This window comes from Kogia breviceps, chromosome 4 (genome assembly GCF_026419965.1).
Source record: "Kogia breviceps isolate mKogBre1 chromosome 4, mKogBre1 haplotype 1, whole genome shotgun sequence".
In the NCBI taxonomy this organism is placed as follows: Eukaryota; Metazoa; Chordata; class Mammalia; order Artiodactyla; family Physeteridae; genus Kogia; species Kogia breviceps.
The window spans coordinates 178,882,092-178,909,356 of record NC_081313.1 but is presented as its reverse complement, the minus strand read 5'-3'; the positions used below and the strand labels follow the sequence as shown (position 1 = coordinate 178,909,356).

Genomic DNA, 27,265 nt, shown 5'->3' with positions numbered 1-27,265 from the left:
TGAAGGTGCAGAATGAGGCTGGAGGGTAGACCGTGGCCGGGGGATGGGGAGTATCGGTAGCGGAGAGATAGAGCTAGACAGGTTGGCAAGGGCCAGGCTAACAGAGTCCTGAGGGCACTGGGGAGCCACAGAAGGTTCTGGAGCAAGGTCAGCAGGGGCATGTTGGAGCATTCGAAAGCTATCTTGGGCCATCCTGTGGATAAAGGAAACCTGGGAGAGGAACACGAGCCCACCTGCTTCAGGTAAGTCTTGAAAGGTGGAAGGGGGGTGTGCAGGAGGCTGTTCCAGAAACAGTGATGGTTTTTCATTCCGGAAGTATTTATTAAACACCCCTTGTGTACCCTGCTCAGGATATAGCAGTGAACCAGACAGAACACCCCTGCCCTCACGGAGCTGATATCCTAGATGGGGAAACAGACCACGTGCAACAGTCAATGCATAGTATATTAGAAGATGATAAGCGTTGTGGAGAAAAATAGAGCAGGAAAGAAAATGGGGAGTCAGGTGGTTTACAGTTTTAAATAAGGTAGACCAGGGACTTCCCTGGGGTCCAGTGGGTAAGACTCTGCGCTCCCAATGCAGGGGACCCGAGTTCAATCCCTGGTCAGGGAACTAGATCCTGCATGCATGCCACAACTAAGAGTCTGCATGCAACTAAAGATCCCGCGTGCTGCAACTAAGACCCGGTGCACCCAAATTAAATAAATTTAAGGTAGACCAGGGAGACCTCACCGAGGAGGTGACAGTTGAGCCGAGACCTGGAGGAGAGAAGGCTGTTGGACTGTGTAGCTTTTAGGAGGAGGTGTGTCCAGGCAGCAGTAACAGCATGTGCAAAGGCCCTGGGGCAGGACTGCGCCTGGTGTGTTGGAGGAACAGCAAGGGACCTGTGTGTCTGGAGCAGAGAGCAAGGGGGAAGAGAGGGAGGAGGTAAGGGCAGGGAGGGGACAGGGGCAGGGCGTGCAGGACATTGTCGACCCCGGGGAGGACTTGGGTCTTTACTCTCAGGAAGGTGGGAGCCATGGAGGCCTGTGAACAGAGGAAGGATGGGACCTGACTCAGGCTGGGGGTGACGGGCCATACCTGGGGACCTGAGAGAACAGGCAGCTTTGGGGAAGCCACAGCTCATTTGAGGAGAGGTGGGGCTGGGAGTTGGGTATAGGGGTTTGTCGGAGCCCTGCTGGGGAAGGGGCTTCCAATGTCCAGCAGAGGTTTGGGGCCTTTATTGTGGGAACAGTGGGGAGCCACTGTCAGATTCAGAGCAGAGGAGGGGCCCCGTTCAGATCTCTGGGGATGGAGGCGTGGAACCTTTGAGATTCAGGGAAGGGGGGCCGGATATCTGGGGGCCAGGCAGGAACTCATGGCCCCCTCTGCTGAGAACGAGGGGCAGATGGGAGAGAGACTGCAGCAGGAGAGTGACGGGCCAAGGTTTGGAAGGTGAGGCTGACACGGGCCTCTGGCTGGGAATCCAGTGAGGGGTGAGGGTGGAGGGACATTGGGACGACCCCCTGAGGCTGGGACCAACAGAGGAGCAAGTCTGGGGGGGTGTCCGTAAGCAGTTTTGCTTCTCCCAGAGCCCCTGGCCTCAGGGAGTAGATTTAGCAAATAAAAATATAGGACCCCCAGTTAAATGTGAATTTCAGATACACAGTGAAATTTTTTTTAGCATAAGTATGTCCCAAGTATTGCAAGGGACATACGCTGAGTAATTACTTGTTTACCTGTGGGACCTGTACTTTTTTCTGGCAACCCTACCCCAGCCAGGACAGATCTGCCCACGATGTCCCCCCAAACCTCAGCTCTGGCCGGTGGGTGGACAGCCTGACCGATTGTGGCCCCGATGGATGGCCGGAAGACAAGGTTTTGTCTCCTTGGCCAGCTCGCCGCAGGAAGCTGGGGGTCTTTTAACATGCAGGCCCTGGCCCATCCCCGCCCCCCCCGCCCTGGTGGCGCCAGCTGCCCGCTGCCCCCTGCGTGGCTTGGGGGAGGGGAGCTGCTCCCAGAGCCACTGTCCCCTGGGCCAGCCTCTCCTGGGCCGGGGGCGGTGGGGGGGACGGGGGGGGGTATCCCACTGGGTACCCCCGGCCCCGGAATGCAGGGCCAGGGCTGCGGGCAGCAGCAAGGCCTCCATGTGGCCTTTGCCCCCCTCCATCCTGGTGGCCCATCCAGCTCGGAGCCCGACCTCGGAGGACCCCTGGCCTTTCTGTGAAGTTCTGCAGGCAGAGCCGGCAGACTTCCTTGTCAGAATGTCCTGGAAGCACAGAGGCCTACGGGCAGCTGACCAGGAACCAGATCCCTCAGGACCGCAGTCACTCCAGCCCAGGGCCCCCATACTGAGTGGCCTTGTGTAGGGTGGCAGGCCCGGAGGCTCTGGCCCAGCTCTCCGAGTGCCAGCTGCCAGGATGTGCCAGTCACGTTGTCGGGGAAAGAACATGCAGTCCTTGGCTCTCCCGGCCTCCCCTTTGTTCCCGGGAAGAGGAGGGGGCTTTTGTCCTGGCAGCCAGCCCCTCCCCCCTCAAACGGTCCCTTGAGGTGAAGATCGGAGGCACCTCGGGTCTGGGGGTTCTGGCCGGAGAGGGTCCCTTGTCACCCAGCATGGCAGAGGAGTCCCCTCCCCCCCAGCCAGCCCCGCCTGCTCAGAGCTCCTGTGTCTGGACCTTGGGGGAGCCCAGGTCACCCCCTCGGGACTGGAATGCCAGAGGTGGCAGCAGCGGGACAGACGCCATGGTGGCAGCTGCTGGCCCCCGCCTGTCCTGCGTCCCCTAAGTTGGAGGCTGCAGCTGGCGCGGGTGGCTTTGGTTTGCAGGGGGGGGGGGGAATGTTATTTTTGGGGTGATGGCAAAGGAGCTTGAGAGGCGCCTCCACCCAGGGCAGGAAGTGGGGCGGCCCCAGCTGCGTTCTCCCGTTGGCACACCTGGCCCAGCGGGCACTGGCGGCCACCGCACAGGAAGTGTTCCCAACGCCCGCCTGTGTGGTCCCCCAATCGGAGGCCCAGAGGGGAGGCGGCCAGCAGGGAGGGTGCAGGGGCCCGCTGTTGTGGGCCAGAATCTTCCAGAAGACCCCCCCCACTGGGGTAGCAACGGTGCCTCTGGAGTGAGTGCTTACTGTGGCTGATACCGGTTATAGACGTTAATCCAGAGACTTCGGGAGGGAGGGGCTGTTGATGAATCCGAGTTCTACAGATGAGGAAACTGAGACTCAGAAACAGAAGTGACTCCCCCAAGGTCACACAGCACAGACACCGCAGAGCTGGGAATCTCAGTAGCATTTAGGATCAGGTACACTAACTCAACATAGGCCTCCAACCTGATAGTGTGGACAGGGGGTCCCAATCGGGGCGATCCTTGGGGTGTCTGGAGACATTTTTGGTTGTCTCGATTGGAGGGACACCTGGCATCCAGTGGGCGGGGCCAGGGCCAGGACGCCTCCCCCAGAAACGGTCCAGCCCCAAAGTAGAATCTTGCTGAGGTGAAAAATAATAATAATATTATTAATTATTATTAAGGATAATCTTCATTTTATTTTATTTTTAAACAAGGTTGGTTTGTTTTTTGGGGGGGGCCGCACCTCACAGCTTGTGCGATGTCAGTTCCCTGACAATCAGACATTGAACCCAAGCCCTGGGCAGCGAAAGTCTAGAATCCTAACCACTAGGCAACCAGGGAACTCGCTGATCTTCATTTTATTTATTTATTTTTTAAAGTCTTTATTGAATTGGTTACAATATTGCTTCTGTTTTATGTTTCGGTTTTTTGGCCGCGAGGCACGTGGGATCTTAGCTCCCTGACCAGGGCTGGAACCTACAGCCCGTGCACTGGAAGGCGAAGTCTGAACCGCTGGGCCGCCGGGGAGGTCCCCTTAATCTTCACTTTAAAGATGAGGAAACTGAGGCCCAGAGAGCCTCTGTTTTGGACTCCTGGACCCCAGGTACCCATTTCCCTTGGCTGCTTCCTTACTGTCCTTTCAAGCTTTGCAGTAAGGGAAGCTGAGGCCCGGAGAGGAGATATAAGTGAAGACTGGAACCCACAGCCCAGCACAGCCACTCACTGACACCCAGGGACCCTAGCAGGCAATGTCAACGGCCTCAGCTGTGTGTCTTCCTTCTCAGCTGAAGCAGTAGTGATAACCGCCGTGGTTCATGGAGAAGCAGCACGTACAGGGGTTAAGGCATCTAATCCTGGCCGCAAGCACCTGAGCAAATCGCTGCTCTTCTCTGAGCCTCAGTTGTCTCAACTGTAAAATGGGGTGACGATCATTGTCCCTAAGTCACAGATGATGGAGGGTATCCAATGAGGTAACACATAGCTCAGCATGGTGCCTGGGACGTGGGAAGCACCATATCAGGGTCGGATATTAAAAAAGAAATTTTTTTAACTGTGGTAAAATACACAGAGCATAAAGTGTATCAGTTAAAGCATTTTAAAGAGCACAGCGCAGTGGCATTAGGTACATTCACACTGTCGTGCAACCATCCCCACCGACCATCTCCAGAACTTTCTCATCTTCCCAAACTGAAACTCTGTCCCCGGGAAACACTGACTCCCCGGCCCCTCCCCCAGCCCCCGGCCCCCACCATCGACTTCCTGTCTCTGTGGATCTGACTCCTCTGGGGACCTCCTGCGAGTGGAATCAGACAGTATTCGCCCTTTCGTGTCTGGCTTCTTTCTCTGAGCATCATGTCCTCCAGGATCATCCCTACTGTAGCAGTTGTCAGAATTTCCTTTTCAAAGCTGAGTAATATTCCATTGTATGGATGGACAGCATTTATTTATTCATTCATTGATGGACACTCGGGTTGCTGAACCAGGGTGGTGATAAGAGAAAGGGTAATAGTCTAGAAGGAATTTGAAAGTGGATTCAATAGAATTTGCCAAGGAATTGGTTGGGGAATGTGGTTTTTATTTATTTTTTTATTATTTTTTTTTTACCATCTTTATGGGAGTATAATTGCTTTACAATGGTGTGTTAGTTTCTGCTTTATAACAAAGTGAATCAGTTATACATATACATATGTTCCCATATCTCTTCCCTCTTGCATCTCCCTCCCACCCACCCACCCTCCCTATCCCACCCCTCTAGGTGGTCACAAAGCACCGAGCTGATCTCCCTGTGCTATGCGGCTGCTTCCCACTAGCTATCTATTTTACCGTTGGTAGTGTATATATATATATATATATATTTTTTTTTTTTTTTTTTTTTCTTTGGCGGTACGCGGGCCTCTCAATGTTGCGGCCTCTCCCGTTGCGGAGCACAGGTTCCGGACGCGCAGGCTCAGCGGCCACGGCTCACGGGCCCAGCCGCTCCGCGGCACGTGGGATCTTCCCGGACCGGGGCACGAACCCGCGTCCCCTGCATCGGCAGGCGGACTCTCAACCACTGCGCCACCAGGGAAGCCCAGTAGCATATATATGTCCATGCCACTCTTTCACTTTGTCCCAGCTTACCCTTCCCCCTCCCCATATCCGCAAGTCCATTCTCTAGTAGGTCTGTGTCTTTATTCCCATCTTGCCCCTAGCATGGATGATCCTTGAGGACATGATGTTCATGACCTTTTTTTTTTCTTAGATTCCATATATATGTGTTAGCATACGGTATTTGTTTTTCTCTTTCTGACTTACTTCACTCTCTATGACAGTCTCTAGGTCCATCCACCTCACTACAAATAACTCAATTTCATTTCTTTTTATGGCTGAGTAATATTCCATTGTATATGTGTGCCACATCTTCTTTATCCATTCATCTGTTGATGGACACTTAGGTTGCTTCCATGTCCTGGCTATCGTAAATAGAGCTGCAATGAACATTTTGGTACATGACTCTTTTTGATTTATGGATTTCTCAGGGTATATGCCTCGTAGTGGGATTGCTGGGTCGTACGGTAGTTCTATTTGTAGTATTTAAGGAACCTCCATACTGTTCTCCATAGTGACGGTATCAATTTACATTCCCACCAACAGGGCAAGAGGGTTCCCTTTTCTCCACACCCTCTCCGGCATTTATTGTTTCTAGAGTTTTTGATGATGGCCATTCTGACCGGTGTGAGATGATATCTCATTGTAGTTTTGTTTTTTGTGTTTTTTTTGTTTTTTGTGGTACGCGGGCCTCTCACTGTTGTGGCCTCTCCCGTTGCGGAGCACAGGCTCTGGACCCGCAGGCTCAGCGGCCACGGCTCACGGGCCCAGCTGCTCCGCGGCATGTGGGGTCTTCCCGGACCGGGGCACGAACCCGTGTCCCCTGCATCGGCAGGTGGACTCTCAACCACTGCGCCACCAGGGAAGCCCTCTCATTGTAGTTTTGATTTGCATTTCTCTAATGATTAATGATGTTGAGCAGTCTTTCATGTGTTTGTTGGCAATCTGTATATCTTCTTTGGAAAAATGTCTATTTAGCTCTTCTGCCCATTTATGGATTGGGTTGTTTTTTTTTGATATTGAGCTTCATGAAGGGAATGTGATTTTTAAAAATATGTCCACACATTTTGGACACTGCTTTAAAAAGGTGGAGCCTAAGTCTATTCCCTGTGAGTATGGGCTGAATTTAGTGAATTGTTTCTCACAAACAAAATATGGCAGAAGTGATTGTGTCCAATACCCGTGAGCTTTAGGTCATAAAAGCCATCATAGCCTTCTTGCTCTCTCTCTCTCTCTCTCTCTCTCTCTCTCTCTCTCGTGTCAGTCGCTCCAGGGGAAGCCAGGTGCCATGTTGTGAGGATGCCCCAGAAGCCCAGATAGCAAAGAATTGAGGTCTCCCACCAACAGCCATGTGAGGGAGTCTTCTTGGAAGCAGCTTCCCCCACCCAGCTGAGCCTATAATCACAACTGCGTTTTGAAAAGCTGTCTCTCTGACTGCTGTGTGGAGAATGGACTGTAGGGGGCAGGAATGAAAGCAGGGCCACCTGGGAGGTGGCTACTGCAATAGTCCAGGCAAGCCTTGATGGTGGCAGGGGAGATGGAGAGAATTAGATGGACGGATTTAATAGTTATTTGGGAAGTAAGACAAACAGGACTTGGGAGAATAGAAGTTCCGTGATGACCCTCAGGTGCGGTCTTCAATGAAACGGAAGGAGGAGCTGGTGGAGGCAGGGATGGAGGAATATATGATGGCAGGTTTAGCTGTGGCCACATTGAGTCCATGTTCCCAAAATGTGCAAGGGTGTCCATAAACGTAGCTACTTGCATGATAAGAATAGACTAGAGGCTCTCCACTGGGGGTGATTCTGCCCATTTGACAACATCTGGGGAAATTTCTGTTGTCACAACTGTGGCCAGGTGGGGGTGGGGTGGGTGGGGATGCTACTGGCATCTATTGGGTAAAAGACAGAGATGCTGCTTAACATCCTACAATGCACAGGGCTGTTCCCCATAAAAAGATTTATCTGACCCCAAATGTCAGTTGTATGGTGGTGGAGAAATCCTATGGCTGGAATAAGAAAATCTACGATGTGGTATGTATATATATATATATATATATATGTATATATATATATACATATATATATATATATACACACAATGGAATACGACTCAGCCATAAAAAAAGAACAAAATAATGCCATTTGCAGCAAGCAACATGATGTAACTAGAGATTATCATACTAAGTAAGTCAGAACGAGAAAGACCAATACCATATGATATCACTTATATGTGGAATCTAAAATATGGCACAAATGAACCTATCTGCGAAACAGAAACAGACTCACAGACATAGAGAACAGACTGGTGGTTGCCAAGGGGAGGAGGTGGGGGAGGGAGAGATTGGGAGTTTGGAATTAGCAGATGCCAACTATTTATATGTAGGATGGGTAAACAACAAGGTCCTACTTTATAGCACAGGGAACTGTATTCAACATCCTGGGATAAACCATGATGGAAAAGAATATAAAAAAAAAAGAATGTATGTGTGTAACTAAGTCACTTTGTCGTACAGTAGAGACTGGCACAACAAACTATAGTTCAATTAAAAAATAAATAAAGACAATCCCAACTTCAGTGGAGGTCGTTTATTCAGTAAAGTTTTATTTCTTGGATATGCAACAATCAAGTACAGATCCAGTTTCCTGGGCAGCTCGCCTCCAAACTTCTCCAAGCAGCTGGCAAAAGGGTAGAGTGAATAAGTCTCTCAGGGGAAGATTTTAAAAGATCAGGCCGGAAGTGACTTTTCATCACTTCCTCTTACACCCCATTGGCCAGATCAGTCCCATGGTCTTGCCTAAGTGCAAGGGGTGCTGGGAAATGTAGTCCAGCCACATCCCCAGGAGGAAGAAGGAAACGGTTTGATGAGAAAGGAGGCAGTTTGTGCCACGGTATTATTATCATAGTCCTCATTATTTCTGATGTCATTCCGACCTAGCGGCTTCCTGGATGTATTTCTACCCTTGTATTCCATCCACAGGGTCAGTGGAGTGATTTTTCAAATCTCCTTTCTCAAATCCTCACTCTCTAGCCCGTCTCCAAAGAAAAGCACTCCACACATTTCCGCATAAGCCATAGGATCAAGTCCAATGCCCTTGACCTAGCATTTCCAGAGTTCAAAATGTTGACCAAGCAGTGGGATATGGATGTCTGCAGAAATGAACACTGAGGCTCATCTGTGTTTCAGGACCTGGTAGAGGAGGGTGAGAGGCTCTGCTCGGCAGGACTGGAAGTCCTCCTGGAAGAGGAGGCCTGGGTGCTGTGACTTTGAAGAAAACAGAAGCCCCTTGTCCAAAATCCGAGGAGCGGGAGAAGAATGAGAAGGGTGTGGCATCAGTGAAATCAAGGGAAGTGGATGTTTGCGTAAAGAGGAAATGGTCGGGACTTCCCTGGTGGCGCAGAGGTTAAGAATCCGCCTGCCAACGCAGGGGACACAGGTTGGAACCCTGGTCCGGGAAGATCCCACATGCCACGGAGCAACTAAGCCCGTGCGCCACAACTACTGAGCCTGCGCTTTAGAGCCCGCGCGCCACAACGAGAAGCCACCGCAATAAGAAGCCCACGCACCGCAACGAAGAGTAGTCCCTGCTCGCCGCAGCTAGAGAAAGCCCCCACGCAGCAATGAAGACCCAACACGGCCAAAAATAAGTAAATAAAATATATTTTAAAAAAAGAAAGAAAACAGTATACCAGGTCCTCAAAAAATTAAACATAGCATTGCCATATGATCCAGCAAGGCCACTTCTGCGTATATACACAAAATAATGGAAAGCAGGGTCTCAAAGAGATGTTTATGTGTGTACTGTGTTCGTAGCAGCATTTTTCACAGTAGCCCAAAGATGGAAACAAACGTCCACCGACGGGTGAATGGATAGACAAATTGTGACGTATACAGACCATGGAATATTTTTCAGCCTTTAATAAAAAAGGGGGCTGGTGGTGAGGGGAATGGTTAATGGTTAGCGGTTAATGGAGACAGTTTCAGTTTGGGAAGCTAGGAAAGCTAGTTGTGGTTGCACTACAGTGTGCTGTACGTCTAAAAAATGGTGAAGATGGTAAATCTTATGCTGTGCGTATTTTACCACAATAAAAAAGATACATATTGGAAGAGTGAGGGTACTGGAATATGGAGTATATATAGGTGAGAGGATGGAACTGCCCTGGGAGTGATCGTGTTACTGTGATTATCTAGACGCTTCTAATTCTCAGGATACTGGAAGAAGTGCAAAGTACAGGGACCCAGCACCGTGATCCTACAATTTACTGCAAAACAATCTGGGAGAGAGAAAAAGAGGAAAAGAGCAAATGTGGCCAAAATCTACAACAGAAGGCTTGGGGTGGATGATCACCTGTCCATGGTATCATTGTTTCAAGCTTTTCCCACAGGAATTGGAATTTTTCCAAATAAAAAGTCTAAGAAGGACAAGGACAGTGAGGTGACCCTAGGCGCAGTGACCTGGAGGTCACTGAGACCTGATTGGTGAGCTGTTGGAGTTGGAGAAGTCCATGGAAGGGAAATGAATCCTAAAATTCATAATTAGCATCTGGCCGGCACTTGTTGTGTTCCAGAAGTTCTCCTAAAAGGTGTGCGCGTGCTAGCCCTTTTATTTTAATTTTTTGACCGCACAGCAATATGAGATCTTAGTTCCCCCGACCGGGATGGAACCCCCGCCCCCTGCAGTGGAAGCGCAGAGTCTTAACCACTGGACTGTCAGGGAAGTCCCTAATCCTTTTAACCTTCTCCAAACTCTAGGGGTAACAACTTTTGTTTTTTCCATTTTACAGATGGGGAAACTGAGGCCCAGAGAGGAGAAATCCCTTGTCCCAAACAGAAGGAGGTAAGGATAGTATGGTGGGAAAGAATCGGAGCCCCCCCAGGTTCACAGACGCCCCCTTCCGGCCTGATGACACCCCAGCTGTGAGGGGCAGACACCAGCTGTCTTATGATCCACCTCTGGGATTCTTGAAACGCTCTGTCCCACCATCCAAGAGGAGCAGAATCCCGAACACTGTTGTTATACATTAACAATCGCTTGTTATGTCTTTAACAACCACTTGGGGGCTGGAGTGGTGCCGGGGCCCTGAGGAGGACTCTGCTGTGATATCCCCACCTTAATTTCCCCCACACGTGGAACAGAGCTGGACAAAGGCCTTTGTGGTGTATGAGGTCAGGACCAGATGGAGGAAGGGTCTGGGACTGGGGAGCCCTTTGGAGGGCAAGAGGCATGGCTGGAAGGCTTCCTGGAGGAGGCGACATTGGCTCTGCAGCTTTGAAGAACACAGCCCTTCTAGTTCTGGGGAGGTGAGGATGGTCCAGACCTGGTCTCCAGAGCCGCAGGGATGCTCAGGCTGAGGCCAAGGACGTTATGGCAAGCAAGATCATCCCCTTCCTCCCTAAAATAAAACTTTTTGAATTTTTGGGAATTAGGGCGGGCGGAATGACACCGCCTCAGGGTTGGATCCTTTTGTCCACTGCAAAAGGAAGATTACATACCCAAATCAGCAGGGGTACATCCCCACCCAGGCCCAGCAGTGAGCCGCCAGGACTGCCACAGAAACTCTTTTGGAGACACCCTGTAAACGTGGCTGAAAGTGAGAGATCTCTCTCGTGAAACATTTTTTTTTTTTTTTAAAGAGCGAAATAACAAATGAAATCTGTGCATTCTATCTGCACCGCCTGTCCTCAAAAAAGTTTGATCTGAAACAGCATCTCAGAATGTTCCGGGATGCCTTGGGCCCGCCATTCAAGTGTATATGCCTCCCGTCTGCATGGTTTATGGAGGGCCCGAGGCAGGGGTGAGGCAGGTGCGGGTATTTTGTCGCCTGCGGGTGCTTGGAGAAATATTTCAGAGTCATTAGCCCAGAAGAAGCACTCCGGCCCATTCCTTCATTCCTGACCACCCAGGACCTGGCGGGCTGCAGCGGGTGCTCTGGGGACCCGACGGAGGTTTAAGATTTTAAGCCAAGGCGTATGGTGGCCTGACTTGTGCCCGGTCTTTTAGTTGCTTGGGGAATCGGATGACCAGATAAAATACAAGATGTTCAGTTAAACTGGCTTATCAGATAAACAACGAATGATTTTTTTAAAGCATAAGTGGATACCAACTGTGGTGAGGGACATACTTATGCTAAAAAATTATTCTTCTGAAATTCAAGTCTAATTGGGGGTCCTGGATTTTTATGTGCAGGAAGGACAGAACGTGGGGATCCAGGTCAGGGGTCAGGAGACCCGGGTGCAGGTGACCGCCCTGGTGCAGGGGATGGATGGGAGGAAAGCTGGATGCAGAGGAGGGCAGAGAAATAGGAGGCTTCTGGGGAGATTTTGGAGAGGGGCCCCTATGGCTTGCTGATGGATTGGACGTGGGCGGATGTGCTGGGAGGACTTGGGCTTTTACCCTGAATGAGGTGGGTGAGCCGGGGAGGGGGCACTGTGAGTAGAGGAGGGATATGACTTGGATAAGACGCTCCCAGACCCAGCCTGGGGACTCAACAACCATCTGTCCCCATAAATGGCCCCAGCCCTGGTCTCCCCACCTCGGCACTGCTGACATCCGGAGCCGGGCCGTTCTCTGTGGGAGACCGTCCCGGGCACTGTGCGGGCCGGAGCAGCATCCCTGGCCCCCACCCCCCGATGCCAGAAGCGCACCTCTGCTCCCCTCAACTGGGATAACCAAGAGAACCAGGCTTTGCCAGTGTCCCCTGGAGGGCAGAGTCGCTCCCAGTTGGGGATCCCTGGTCTTGGCACTGTGAGAGCCAGCAAGCAGACGGGTCTGGGGTGCTAAGCGGGGTGCGGTCCTGGAAGGCTCTGTCAGTCTGGAAGGCTTTGTCCTCTACCGGTACTGAGTGCTCTTTCTTGGGCCGGGAGACATGGACGACCGCACGGCTGGAGCTTGGCAAGTTGCAGGCTACATGCCGCCCCAGCCTGGACTCGTGTGAAGGCCATCTGCACAAGGCAAAGGAAGGCCCTGCCTTAGAGCCTGATAAAACTTTAAGTATTCAGACGTTTGGGCATTTAATTCTGATGATCCAGGCTCACGGTCACAGGGCTCCCGTCTAGCCGCCCGCGGCCGTCTGAGTCCACGGGGGCTCTGGTGATAACGACAGGCACCTCGACCTTGACGCTGGTCAGGGACCAGGGCAGGTGGGCGGTGCCGACCAGCACGTAGTGGGTGCTCATGATCTCGCTGTCCTGTGTGCCGCCGCTCACGGACAGCACGGGCGGGAGGTGGAAAGTGCTGACGATCTTGGTGGTGTTGAAGGGTGTGATTCGGGTGTGGGCCTCCTGCCGCAGCAGCTCGATGCTGTCCACCCTCGAGCGTCGCTCTGCGTTGGCTGTGAAGCCCTCGCACCGCACGTGGGCGTAGAGGGCGAAGATGACCGTCTTGATGCACTTGCCGGTCTGGTTGTTGATTTCCGTGGTGAAAATGACCCTCTCCCCTGGCGTGAAGGTGTTCTTCTCCATCTGGATCTGCAGGCAGACGGTGCCCTGGCTGCAGCAATTGTAGGAGATCTTTTTCTCAGCCTCCACGAACAGAGGATTCTAGAAGGGAGTTGGGGGCGGGGAGAATGGACAATTGTGAGGCGTTGCGGCCACAAGATCCACTTGCTCACCTAACGGTCCACCAAAGCCTTGAGCCTTTGGGACTTTCCTAGTAGGAGACACTGGGATGGAATCTGGAGTCTTGGGGATCTTGCAGCCCAAAGTCACTCCCAGCTTTGCCATTTAATCAAAACCCTTGGGGCTTCCCTGGTGGCGCAGTGGTTGAGAGTCTGTCTGCCGATGCAGGGGACGCGGGTTCGTGCCCCGGTCCGGGAAGATCCCACATGCCACTGAGCGGCTGGGCCCGTGAGCCGTGGCCGCTGAGCCTGCGCGTCCAGAGCCTGTGCTCCACGATGGGAGAGGCCACAACGGTGAGAGGCCTGCGTACCGCAAAAAAAAGAAAACAACCAAAAAAACCACTTTGATTGTCAATTTCCTTGTCTGTAAAATAGACCTAAGAAATTCACAAAACCCTGGCTTTATCCCCAGCTCCATAACTCACTTGCTGTGTGACCTTGAACCAGTACCTTGACTTCTCTGAGTCTTAGCTTTCTGGAAGACAGGTAATGTCTTATGGTCTAAGCCCAGACCTAGGGCTTACCCAAGTAGTTCAGACTTAAGGAGAAAATATTATGGGCTCTGAATCATGGAAACTGTAGAGTTGAAATTATGTAACATGTTTAAATAAACGCTTCAAAAAGCAGCCTTTATATCAATTGGTTAGCTGCTGGATTGCAAATAAAGTCACATATACCTCATGTTTAATGTGTGGCTTGGGCAACATTTGGCTTTTTATTTGTGGGTACTACTGTAAAAGATTCAAGGGAGGGCTTCCCTGGTGGCGCAGTGGTTGAGAATCCGCCTGCCGATGCAGGAGACACGGGTTCATGCCCCGGTCCGGGAAGATCCCACATGCCGCGGAGCAACTAAGCCCATGAGCCATGGCCGCTGAGCCTGTGCGTCCGGAGCCTGTGCTCCGCAACGGGAGAGGCCACAACAGTGAGAGGCCCGCATACCGCAAAAAAAAAAAAAGATTCAAGGGAATTCTCTGGCCGTCCAGGGGCTAGGACTTTGTGCTTGTGTCACTGCCAGGGCCCAGGTTTGATCCCTGGTCAGGGAACTAAGATCCTGCAAGCCATGTGACCAAAAAATAAATATATAAATGAAATAAAATAAAATAAAAGATTTGATGTGGCGTGGGGTGCGCTTACAGTGATTTGCTCTCCACTTCTGCTGACTTCCTGTATCTTCTTCCAGAGGAACTTGATACTTTTACAAGCGTGCGTGCGTGTGTGTGTGTGTGTGTGGGGGGGGGCATTTGTCATGCTCATGCAAATGTTTGTATTGTTTAGGAATACATTTATTTATTTGTGGTAGAAGTACACAGTATTGTTTGACGTATTTGAATGCTTTAAATAAATCGAGCCTCATATCTTTTCCAGCAACCTGCTTTTCTAGCTTAACATTCTGTGTTTGAAAGGCATTCGTGTCGGTGCCTGTCATGCTGATTCATTTGTTTCCACGATGGCAATGGAATGTGCTGCAAAATAGTTAATTTACCCTTCCCCCTCCATGATAGACATTTATATATATATATATAATATGTATATTTTATGTATATATATTGTTTTTATTTTTAGTTATTTATTTTTTTGCCGTGCTGTGCAGCTTGCAGGATCCTAGTTCCCTGACCAGGGATTGAACCCTCTCCCACTGAAGTGGAAGCGTGGAGTCCTAACCACTGGACCGCTAGGGAAGGATAGACATTTATATTGTTTCCATGTGTGTTTGATATCATAAAAGAGCTGGAAGGAGCATCTGAAGACACTTCTCGGGCTTACATACAAGAAAGAGTTGCTCTACCAAAGAAGATGGACAGATGGCCAATAGGCACATGAAACAAGCCTCAACGTGGCTAATCATCAGAGAAATGCAAATCAAAACCACAATGAGATAGCACCTCACACCTGTCAGAATGGGTATCATCAAAAATTATACAAACGACAAATGTTGGCCAGGATGTGGAGAAAAGGGAACCCTCGTACACTGTTGGTGGGAATGTAAATTGGTGCAGCCGCTGCGGAGAACAGTATGGAGCTTCCTCAAAAAACTAAAAGTAAAGTTGCCGTATGATCCAGCAATCTCACTCCTGGGTATATATCCGAAGAAAGCAAAAACACGAATTTGAAAAGATATATGCATCCCAAGGTTCATAGCAGCCTTATTTGCAATTGCCAAGCTATGGAAGCAACTTAAGCGTCCGTCAACAGAGGAATGGATAAAGAGGATGTGTCATATATATGGAATGGAATGGAGTACTAGTCAGCCATAAAAAGAATGAAATTCTGCTATTTGCAACAATGTGGATGAACCTAGAGGGTATCACACTTAGTGAAATAAGTCAGGAAGAGAAAGACAGACACTCTATATTATCACTTCTATATGGAATCTTAAAAACTAGTGGTTGGGCTTCCTTGGTGGCACAGTTGTTAAGAATCCACCTGCCAATGCAGGGGACACGGGTTCAAGCTCTGGTCCGGGAAGATCCCACATGCTGCGGAGCAGCTAAGCCCGTGCACCTCAACTACTGGGCCTGCGCTCTAGAGCCCATGAGCCACAACTACTGAAGCCCGCACACCCAGAGCGTGTGCTCCTCTACAAGAGAAGCCACCGCAATGAGAAGCCCGCTCACCGCAACTAGAGAAAGCCCGCGCGTAGCAACAAAGACCCAACGCAGCTAATAAATAAATTAATTAATTAGTTTTTTTAAAAAAACAATATACAATGGAGGAGAGACAGCCTCTTCCATAAGTGGTGCTGGGAAAACTGGACAGCTACATGTAAAAGAATGAAATTAGAACACTCCCCAACACCATACACGAAAATAAACTCAAAATGGATTAAAGACCTAAATGTAAGGCCAGACACTATAAAACTCTTAGAAGAAAACATAGGAAGAACACTCTTTGACATAAATCGCAGCAAGATCTTTTGTGACCCACCTCCTAGTGTAATGAAATAAAAACAAAAATAAACAAATGGGACCTGATGAAACTCAAAAGCTTTTGCGCAGCAAAGGAAACCATAAACAAAACAAAAAGACAACCCACAGAATGGGAGAAAATATTTGCAAACAAAGCGACTCACAAGGGATTAATCTCCAAAGTATACAAACAGCTCATGCAGCTCAATATCAAAAAAACAAACGACCCAATCAAGAAATGGGCAGAAGACCTAAATAGACATTTCTCCAAAGAAGATATGCAGATGGCCAACAAACACATGAAAGGATGCTCAACATCGTTAATCATGAGAGAAATGCAAATCAAAACTACAATGAGGTATCACCTCACACCAGTCAGAATGGCCATCATTAAAAAGTCTACAAACAATAAATGCTAGAGAGGGTGTGGAGAAAAGGGAACATTCTTACACTGTTGGTGGGAATGCAAATCGATACAGTCACTATGGAGAACAGTGTGGAGGTTCCTTAAAAAACCAAAAATAGAACTACCATATGACCCAGCAATCCCACTCCTGGGCATATACCTGGAGAAAATTCAAAAAGACACATGCACCCAAATGTTCATTGCAGCACTATTTACAATAGCCAGGTCATGGAAACAACCTAAATGTCCATCAACAGAGGAATGGATAAAGAAGATGTAGTACATATATACAATGGACTATTACTCAGTCATAGAAAGGAATGAAACTTCACCATTTGCAGAGACATGGATGGACCTAGAGACTGTCATACAGAGTGAAGTAAGTCAGTAGGAGAAAAACAAATATCATATATTGACGCATATATGTGGAGTCTAGAAAAATGGTATAGATGAACTTACTTGCAGAGCAGGAATGGAGACACAGACATAGAGAACAGACATATGGATACCAATGGGAGAAGGGGAGGGTGGGAAGGATTGGGAGATTAGGGGTGACATATGTATACTACTAGGTATAAGATAGATAACTAATGAGAACCTACTGTATAGCACAGGGAACTCTACTCAGTGCTCTGTGGTGACCTAAATGGGACGGATATCCAAGGAAGAGGGGACACATGTATTCATGTCGCTGATTCACTTTGCTATACCGCAGACACTAACACAACATTGTAAAGCAACTATACTCCAATTAAAAAAAAAAAGAGGGAGAGACACAAGCTACTATATAATGATGAACAAGGATATATTATACAGCACAGGGAAATATAGCCATTATTTTGTAATAACTTTAAATGGAGTATAGTCTATAAAACTATTGAATCACTGTTATACACCAGAAACTAATATAATATTGTAAATCAACTATACTACAATTTAAAAGAAAAAGTTGGTCTAGGACATAAGGTTGATGATTTTTTTTTCTGTAAAGAGCCTGAGATAAATCTTTTAGACTCTGCAGGCCACAGAGTATTTGTTACATATTATTCTTTTTTAAAAAACCACAACTCATAGTTAAAGCGTAGATTTTAATATTGTGGTGAAAAACACATCTATATATCCATCGACATCTAAATCTATGAAAGAAAAAAAAGTTTCATGAAATAATGCTTATCCTTGCTACATGCCTGCTGAGAATTCCTCTTCTATCCTATTCTATTCTACTTAATCTATTGTTTTAAAAACTGTTGATTGGACCCTCTGAATTGATTTTTCTGTTATTTCTAGTCTACTTACGCCATTCTGTTCTATCATTTTGTTTTATATAAAACAAAAATGTTGGGGGCTTACCTGGTGGCGCAGTGGTTGAGAATCTGCCCGCTAATGCAGGGGACACGGGCTCGAGCCCTGGTCTGGGAAGATCCCACATGCCGGGGAGCAACTAGGCCCGTGAGCCACAACTACTGAGCCTGCGCGTCTGGAGCCTGTGCTCCGCAACAAGAGAGGCCGCGACAGTGAGAGGCCCGCGCACAGCGATGAAGAGTGGCCCCCGCCTGCCACAACTAGAGAAAGCCCTCGCACGGAAACGAAGACACAACAACCAAAAAAGTAAAGTAAAATAAATAAAATGAAAATGTTGTAACCCACCGAATGTATTTTTTCTGGTAAATTCTATCCCCTTTTACTTATTCGATACTATTCTATTCAGTCCTACACATTGATTTTATAAAAACAAAGTCTGTTGCAAGCCACCAAATTTCTATTTTCTGACATATTCTATTCTATGTTTTCATTAAAAAAAATTAATGGCAACCCACCAAGTGGACTTTTTCTGATATTTTCTATTCTACTTATTTTATTCTCGGTTCTGTTTTCCTATTTTATATTAAGAACAACAACGTTTGCAACCCACAAAATTGATATTTTTTGATATTTTTCTATTTTGGTCCTGCCTATCCTTTCATTTTGTAGAAATATGCTTTGCAACCTGCTACATGGAATTTGCACCCCACTAGCGGGTCATGACCCCAGGTTTGAAAAACACTGCTCTAGGTCCAATGCCTTTCCTCTTGGAGACCTCAGGCTGACTCCCCCCTCCTCCCCCGACCCGTTCAGCCTCACCTCCTACCCTCTGCCTCTGGCCCCTGCCTATCTTCAGCCTTCCCACTCTTTCCCTCCTCTTGGAAGGCTAATTGCAGCCCATTTCATTCTAAACCCCTCCAGTCTTATTCGAAAATTCATTGCATGCGTTAGGACCCTGCAGGCATGAAAGGACTCACTGCCCTAACTCAAGACCAAGCCAGCAGTTCTGTCCTGATCCTGGAGGAGGTGCCGAGAGGTATCGGGGGTAGCCCATCAGAGAGACCCCCGCGCCAGGCCAGGTGGGGGTGGCCACAGGGCTCTGATTTCCAAGCATATTAGGGCACAAACTCAACATTGATTTTCCGTACCCAGGAGTTTTTTGGGACCCCATATTCCTTTGGCATATATGAAACTTTGGGGGGATTCATTCATTCAATCAGTATTCGTTTGTATCAACTTGGTGCGAAGTTCAAGGAAAACCCATAGCAGTAAAGACCAGTCTAGTCCCTGCTCTGGTCTGGAGATGGACATATAAATGGTATATTCCTTTTTTTAAAAAAAAATGTTTAATGGTGCATTTCTTTTGTTGTTGTTTATTTATTTATTTATTTATTTATTTTTGTCTGCGTTGGGTCTCTGCTGCTGCGCACGGGATTTCTCTAGTTGCGGCAAGCGGGGGCTACTCTTTGTTGCGGTGCGCGGGCTTCTCATGGCGGTGGCTTCTCTTGTTGCGGAGCACCGGCTCTAGGCACGTGGGCTTCACAGTTGTGGCTCATGGGCTCTAGAGCACAGGCTGAGTAGTTGTGGCGCACGGGCTTAGTTGCTCCGCGGCATGTGGGATCTTCCCGGACCAGGGTTTGAACCCAGGTGTCCTACATTGGCAGGTGGATTCTTAACCACTGAGCCACCAGGGAAGCCCTAATGGTACATTTCTGATAGGGATAAGCTATGAGGTTAGGCAAGGGGGTGAGGTAAGGGGAGTCAGGATGTCAACTCTTTCAGATTTCTCGGTTAGGAAAGGTCTTGGAGACATGTCCTCTACCCAATGGTACTGCTCGTTGGAAGAGACAGTGGGTCACGTCTTTCAAAATTCTAAAGGTACACAGAGAGGAGTGAATGTGGAAAAACTGGAACCCTCGTGCATGGCTGGTGGGAATGTAAAATGGGGTGGCCGCTGTGGAAAAGAGTCTGGCCGCTCCTCAAAAGGTAGAACGTAGAGTTACCATCTTTCCCAGTTCTACTCCTAGGTGTGTACCCAAGAGAAATGAAAACTTGTGTCCATGTAAAAACTTGCACACGTACGTTCGTAGCAGCATGGTTCCTAATAGCCAAGATGGGGAAACAATCCAGGGTCCATCAAAAGGTGAAGGGAGGGACGTCCAGACCAGGCAAATCCACAGAGACAGAGAATGGATTTAGTGGTGGCTGGGGGAGGGGACAGAGAGGTTTGGGGGTGACAGCTAAGGGATGCAAGACTTCTCTGGGGGATAATAAAAGTGTTCTAAAACTGACGGTGGTGAGGGCTGTACAGCTGTGTGCATGCACTGAAAGCCATCGACTTGGACATTTTTATTTGTTTATTTATTTTTTATTTGGCCGCACCGCTTAGCACATGGGATTGTACTTCCCCCACGAGGGATCAAACCCACGCCCCTTGCGTTGGAAGCATGGAACATTAACCACCGGACTGCCAGCGAAGTCCTGATTTGGACATTTTAAAGGGGTGAATTATAAGGTATGTGAGTTGTATATCAATAAAGATGGTAAAAAAAAAAGTGGGGGCTTCCCTGGTGGCGCAGTGGTTGAGAGTCCGCCTGCCGATGCAGGGGACGCGGGTTCGTGCCCCGGTCCGGGAGGATCCCACGTGCCGCGGAGGGGCTGGGCCCGTGAGCCATGGCCGCTGGGCCTGCGCGTCCGGAGCCTGTGCTCCGCAATGGGAGAGGCCAAAACAGTGAGAGGCCCGCGTACCGCAAAAAAAAAAAAAAAAAAAATTGGAAGGGGAAAAGTTTTGCCCCTTCCTTGCTCCCTCCCAGGAGGCAGTGTCTGTTGCTGGTTTCTCTGGTCTCTGGAAAGAGTCGTCTGTTTGTTACACCTGCAAGGAAGTTCTGTGCATTTTTTGTTTTTACCACCAACGGTGCAGGCTAGACACGCTGTTCTGAACTTTGCTTTATTCATTCAACCCAGTAACTTGGAGGTGCTGAGACAGAGAGCTGCCTCATTCTCTGTCTCTGTGTCTTGGTCTCTCTCTCTCTTTCTCTCTGCTGTACCTGTAGAGTTGACCTTTGCGTACTGCTACTTGAATTGCCTTAGCAACAAACATTTAAGCTGTTGCCAGTTTCTGGCCACCACAAACAGTGCAGTGAGAGGTCATGTCACACACATGAAAGGATAGTGATGGGAGAATTTTCTAGAAGGGAAATGGATGGGGCAAAGTGGGTGTTCATTTTAATATGGATATTGCCTTCTGTGGGGGTTGTGGTGGTTCATTGGGGCATCAGCAATGCCGGTGATTGAAGACCTGGCTTCTGAGCAAAGATCTGAAGGATGAGGGGGAGGGATAGGAAGATCCTATCACAGGGTTCCAGGCAGAGGGCACAGCCTGTGCAAAGGCCCTGGGGCAGCACAATGCCTGGCGTGTTGGAGGAACAGCGAGGAGGCCTGTGTGTCTGGAGCAGAGTGAGCGAGGGGGAGAGAGGGAGGAGGGGAGGGCAGGGAGGGGATGGGGCAGGCGGTGCAGGGCCTTGGGGGCCGCAGGGAAGCCTTGAGCTTTTACCCCGTGAGAGGTGAGAGCCCTGGAAGGCCGAGCAGGTTGATCACCTGAATCCTTTCAGCTGCTATGAGAAGGACAGATTGTAGGAGTCAAGACTCCGTGTCTACTTGGACCAGAGCAGTAGCTCCTGACCTGGTCCACCAGCTCCTGCCCTCACCCTGCCCCCTACAGTCTGATTAAAACAGTACTGACTAGCTGAAGAAAACACCATGTTTTTGTACTCTCAAAACATATCTGCAGGGACTCCCCTGGTGGCGCAGTGGTTAAGAATCCGCCTGCCAATGCACGGGGCACGGGTCTGAGCCCTGGTCTGGGAAGATGCCACATGCCATGGAGCAACTAAGCCCGTGGGCCACAACTACTGAGCCTGCGCTCAAGAGCCCGTGCTCTAGAGCCCGCGAGCCGCAGCTACGGTGCCTGCACGCCACACTCCTGAAGCCCGCGCGCCTAGAGCCCGTGCTCCGCAACAAGAGAAGCCACCGCAATGAGAAGCCCGCGCACCTCACTGAAGAGTAGCCCCCCGCTCGCCGCAACTAGAGAAAGCCCGTGCGCAGCAATGAAGACCCAATGTAGCCATAAATAAATAAATAAATAAATAAGAAAACGTATCTGTAATAACTCTCTTCGCTGTTATAATAACGATTTGAGCTCTTCCCACTTACCAGGCATCCCCTACGTGTACACATCGTGCTGGATGCTTCGTGATCCCCACAATCGAGGAAAGATTGTTTTTGGTAGTAGTAGTCCCATTGTACAGATCAGGACAATTGAGGGTCTGGGAGGTGCTGTTAATTGCCCAAGGCCATCGGCTAGTGAAGGACCTGGTGGCAGAGATCTCAAGCTAGGTCTGGTCCCATACCAGCATTTTGCCCCAATTCCTGCCTTGTGCCCCCTGCACCCTCGATTAACACTTGAGAGAAGAGCCAGAGCAGGGCCAGAGCCCGCTCAGGTTCTCACAGGGAGCAGGTGGCCAAGCGGGCCTTGAGCTCAGGTCTGCTTCATCTGATCCACGACTCCATGCTTCCAATGCAGGAGGCGCACGTGTGATCCCTGGTCAGGGAATTAAGATCCCACATGCCATGCGGTGCAGCCAAAAACAAAGGCTACCTGTGGCAGCAGCAGCAGTGACAAGATTTATGGGGCCTAAACATTCTGGGGCTCTCTCCTACCACCACTGCCAGCCACTGTGCGAGGTCCAGAACTTGCATGAAGTCCACTCACCGCTCTTCTGAGATCTAGGAGACAGGCGCCATCTCTGTGCCCATTTGACACATGAGGAAATGCAGGCACAGAGAGGCCACATCACTTGCAGAGGGTCACACAGCAGGTAGGTGGAGATGCTGGGGTTTTTAACTTGGACCTTGAAAGCTAAAATGCCAGCCCTCTCAGCCACAACACTCTGATGACAAATGGGTCCCCAGGGAGTTGAAGTGACTTTGGCCAATGTAAATCCATCCTCCCTTACTTCCACCTCTGCACCTGCCCTCCACAAGCTGTCCAAAAACTTCCTCCGCTCAGCTGACTGATGCCACAGTCCCTTCCTTCCCCCTGAATGGAGGGCATCCCCTTTCCGTGCTTCTTGGTGGGGGGTACCACCTCCATTATCAGTTCCTGGAGAGTCACCGAATGCCCAGGACCCTCAGTCAGGGGTCACAGCGGGGCCTCTGCTCACTCTTTTTTAAATATAATATATATATTTATTTATTTACTTATTTTTGGCTGCGTTTGGTCTTCGTTGCTGCACGCGGGCTTTCTCTAGTTGGGGCGAGCGGGGGCTACTCTTCGTCCTGGTGCATGGGTTTTTCATTGCAGTGGCTTCTCTTTGTTGCAGACCATGGGCTCTAGGCGCAAGGGCTTCAGTAGTTGTGGCATGCGGGCTAGCAGTTGTGGCTCGTGGGCTTGGTAGTTGTGGCGCATGGACTTAGCTGCTCTGCGGCATGTGGGATCTTCCCGGAACAGGGCTCGAACCTGTGTCCCCTGCATTGGCAGGCGGATTCTTAACCACTGCACCACCAGGGAAGCCCCTCGGCTCACTTTTTTTTTTTTTTTTTTAATTGTGGTACGCGGGCCTCTCACTGCTGTGGCCTCTCCCGTTGCGGAGCACAGGCTCCGGATGCGCAGGCTCAGCGGCCATGGCTCACGGGCCCAGCCGCTCCGCGGCATGTGGGATCTTCCCGGACCGGGGCACGAACCCGTGTCCCCTGCATCGGCAGGCGGATTCTCAACCACTGCGCCACCAGGGAAGCCCTCGGCTCACTGTTGATTCTTGAATGTCAAGGACATTCAGGGCCCATATCATTCTCTGTGGGGGGCACTGCGGGGTCTGGAGCATCATCCCTGGCCCACTCTCTCTATATCCCACTCATCCCCCCTCCCCAGTTGAAACAACCAAAAATGTTCCCAGACATCTCCCAGTGTCCCCCGCAGGGGCAGAATCACCCCAGTTGAGAGCCGCTGGTTTAGTTCCTGCCCTGGTTTCTGATTCCCCGTTTGCGAAATCACTGGGCTGGAGGAGCGGCCAACACCTTCCCTTCTTCCGGGTCACGGCCTCCCCTGTCTCCTGGCTGCCCACCTCCCCGTGCCTCCGGGGAGCTTTAAGGACATGCCCTACCCCTGCTCCTCCTACATCACTACCTGCAATGTGTTTTCTGCGTGGAAATCCGAAGAAGTCCCTTGAACCAACAAGTACCTTCTCTTCTTGGCTAGAATATGCTCCCGACCCATGCAGGAGGCCTGCACGAAGTAAAAGACGTGGCCAATTTTGCTGGTAAAGGTAGAAGGGAGCCTGGGAGGTAAGTTGAAATGGAAGTCAAAGGTGCGGCTGCCTGCACTTAACCAATTATCTGAAAGCAAAACACACCGATGCCATCAGAAGGTTCTAGAATCTTTTCTTCCCTCTTTTCTTTCTTTATTGTTTTGGCAGGGGGCTTGTTCTGGACCTGGCCTGTTTATCCCTGAGCTAGGCCTAGCTCTGTGATTTTTAGGGATCGAAAAAGCCTAGGCCCATAAATATTAGGTCTCAGCTGGGCTGGAGACCGATGCCCTGGGTAGGTGATGCGACTGGGGTGGTCACCCAAAACCACCGACCGGGACTTGCTCACCCCTGCTCTGGGCCTGGGAAACTGGAGGTCCGGCTGCAGGATTCGATCACATATGCATTCAACAAACACATCTTGGGTCCCAAGGCAGGCAAATCTCCCTGCCCTGGCAGGGCTTGGCCTTCAGTGCACAGCATACAGTAGGTGCTTAATATTTGTTGATTGAGTGGTGACGGAAGACCTGGGAGGGACTCACACTCCCCCCCCATCTCTGTGACCTCCCTGTTTTATTTTTTTTGCACTTCTCCAAAACCCTCTTATTAGAGTGTTTTCCCTGCCTGATGGCAACCCCAGCGAGGCCAGGGACCCTGTCTGTTTTCTTCGCTGTTGTATCCCCAGCATCTGGCATGGTTGTTGTGCACAGTAGGTGCTTAATACACGTTTGTGAAGTAAATGAGTGAACCCATCGCAGGCTTGGGGCTGATGCTTCTGAGGGGAAAGGATGCTTCCCTTGGAAATGGAGAAGGGTGATAGCTGATAATGTGGGTGGTGAGGGGCGGGGGAGTGTTTTGGTTGAAAAAACGAACACCTAACAAGCACTTACTGTATACCCCCCCCCCCCGCTATTCTGAGCCCTCCCCTCGACATGCCATTAAATCATTAAGTACTCAAGACAGTCTTAGGAGGCAGAACTTTTTCCTATTCCCATTTTCCAGGTGGGTTAACTGGGACCCAGAGAGGCGGCCTAATTGCTGAGTATGAAGGCCCAGCAGGTTGCTGTTCCTCTCTTGGATATCTGGTCAGGTTCCCCTCCTCCCATCACTAGATCTGAGCTTGGTAAGTCACCTCTTTGGAGAGACCTTCCCAAGCTACCATATCTAAAATTAAAAAAAAAAAATCTACAATTGAACTTTGTGCAGCCAAGCATTGGCCAAGTGTTCTGCTTGATTGTGGACTACCTGGAAACACCCCCATGGACACAGTTTGGAAAGGACATATAGTTAGTTTCCTGGCAGCTCAGTCTTCCTGATATCTGTCCAGACTTTAGATTTGAACCTGGCAGAGTTGGAGACTAGTCATTCCTTCCCACGGAGAGCTTTCCTAGCCTTCTCCCTCCTATCTCTTTCCCCGTGACCACGGGAACCTCTGCCCATTTCTGATATCCCCGGGGGTTTGTTGATTGACTAACAGATGTGTTTACCTTCCAGACCCCGGTTCCTATTCTGGCTAAGGGTGGCGGCCGGCCTTGTCCTTACCCTCCACTGGGAATGTCTTTGTCTTGTGCACATAGTCAGCCTTGTTGCTGCAAATAACATCTCGGCTATAATCGCGGGATGCGCCAATTTCTTCATTCCACTCCACGTAACCTCTTCCCACGAGCTCCACCTTCACGATGGGGTCCACCAGGGTGCTGTTCAGAGTTAGAACCACCTGCCCTCTTATGCTGGAGCCGGCCAGGTAGACCGCATCCTTGGGCAGCACTAATTCAATGGACTTCACCACAGACATAGGGGGTTGGGGTGACGCAGAAACATCCTCCCCCCTCCCCCGTGTCACTGAGATCCCCGGTTCCTTGGCCGCAGTGATGTCATCCGTCTGTGACATCATCCAGCCAGGGTTCCGGGAAGGGATTCCCAATGGCCAGGATGAGAGGCAAGGCTGCTGGGAGTGGGCGGCCGCTTGGGAATCCCAAAGTCCTCACTGGTTGGTGAAATGGTAGCCTGACCTCTTTTTTCCTAGTAAATAACAAACAAACGAACAAGAAAACCACAAGATCCCAACATTGCTGCCGACTAGGGAACAACTGTCATCCTGCCAGAGGTCTAGGGGCCTGGGTGGGAAGAATTCTTCCAGGCCCCGTGGTGAGACAGGGATCATGAACTCTATTTACAGATGGAGAGGCACAGGGCATGAGCCCAGGGGTATTTTCTGCCCCATCTGATGGCCCCCAAATGTGGGTGTGTGCACCCCCTTCTCAGGGTTCACAGATGGATGCTGGGTCCTACGCAGGCAGATAATGGTTTTCACCTTTTGTTCGTTTGTTTGTTTTGGCCACACCATGAAGCTTGTGGGATCTTAGCTCCCAGACCAGGGATTGAACCCGTGCCCTCAGCAGTGAAATCTGAGTCTTAACCACTGGACTGCCAGGGAATTCCCAATCGTTTCCACCTTAAGAGCTCTATATTTATATCAGTGTGTGTCAGAAGGAAAATGATAGCCATGGCCAGGACATGGAATCTGCTGTGTCTTGAAGATGATCAGAGCACAGTGGGCTCCATGTGAACATGGATACCAACACGAAGCAGTCTCTCTCTCTGCACAGCTGACACTTGTCTTTATGCCAGCGTCTCCTCCATTGGTTGGGAAGTCCCTCTAGGGCAGGACTTTGCCGAACCCAGAGCCTGGTTCAAGCAAGGGAGGACAATTAAAGTTTGTTGAATGACTTAATGACTGTCGAGAGCATATTGTTCTGCAAAAGGTAAACTGGGGCCCTTGGCCCCCTAGAAGTTATTCGTGGTGCCCAATTCATGCGTGGGCCGGTGCCTAAGCGGGAGGGTCTGAAGCAGAAGAGGCTCTACAAAGTACCTGTTCTCCAGGCTCCGGTAGGCCTCATTTACTCTTTGTCGTATCTTGCTTTATGGGATGTGATGTCTTTTGCGGACATCGATGTCTTGTCTTCCTAACTGGTTACTAAGCTTCTTTGGAAGATGCTTAGCATAGTCTCTTGCTCATGGTTGTAAATTAACCCAAGCAACCCCTCTGACTTTCTTGAAATGACTAGAGAAATGGGGCCCTGCATCCCCACCATTCCAGGTCTTTCCTTCAGGGAAAGCCAGACACCTCTTTCTGTGTCAGTTAACCTCAGACATCCAAGGAGCCTGGGCTGTGCCCTGCACCAAATGTACGTGAAGAATATACGGTCTATTTCTTCTTTCGGCCACGTTGAGTTTCAGCAACAGCAGGCACAAATGGATGCTGTGCTCTCGCCAGGAGCAGGCTGGGTCCCTGGGGCAGGTGTTGTCAATGTGGAAGATTTC

The 27,265-nt window shown here is 49.9% G+C and overlaps 1 protein-coding gene across 1 annotated transcript; it reads right to left on the bottom strand.

Annotated features, from left to right (window-relative positions):
- Nucleotides 1-12,420: 12,420 nt before the first annotated feature.
- On the bottom strand, nt 12,421-25,736 carry ARRDC5 (arrestin domain containing 5). Its single transcript, XM_059062078.2, has 3 exons — nt 25,484-25,736; nt 23,824-24,032; nt 12,421-12,948 (listed from the first exon to the last, which is right to left on the bottom strand). Exons 1-3 carry the CDS (start codon nt 25,734-25,736, stop codon nt 12,421-12,423), a joined length of 990 nt encoding a protein of 329 aa, XP_058918061.1.
- Nucleotides 25,737-27,265: the final 1,529 nt, after the last annotated feature.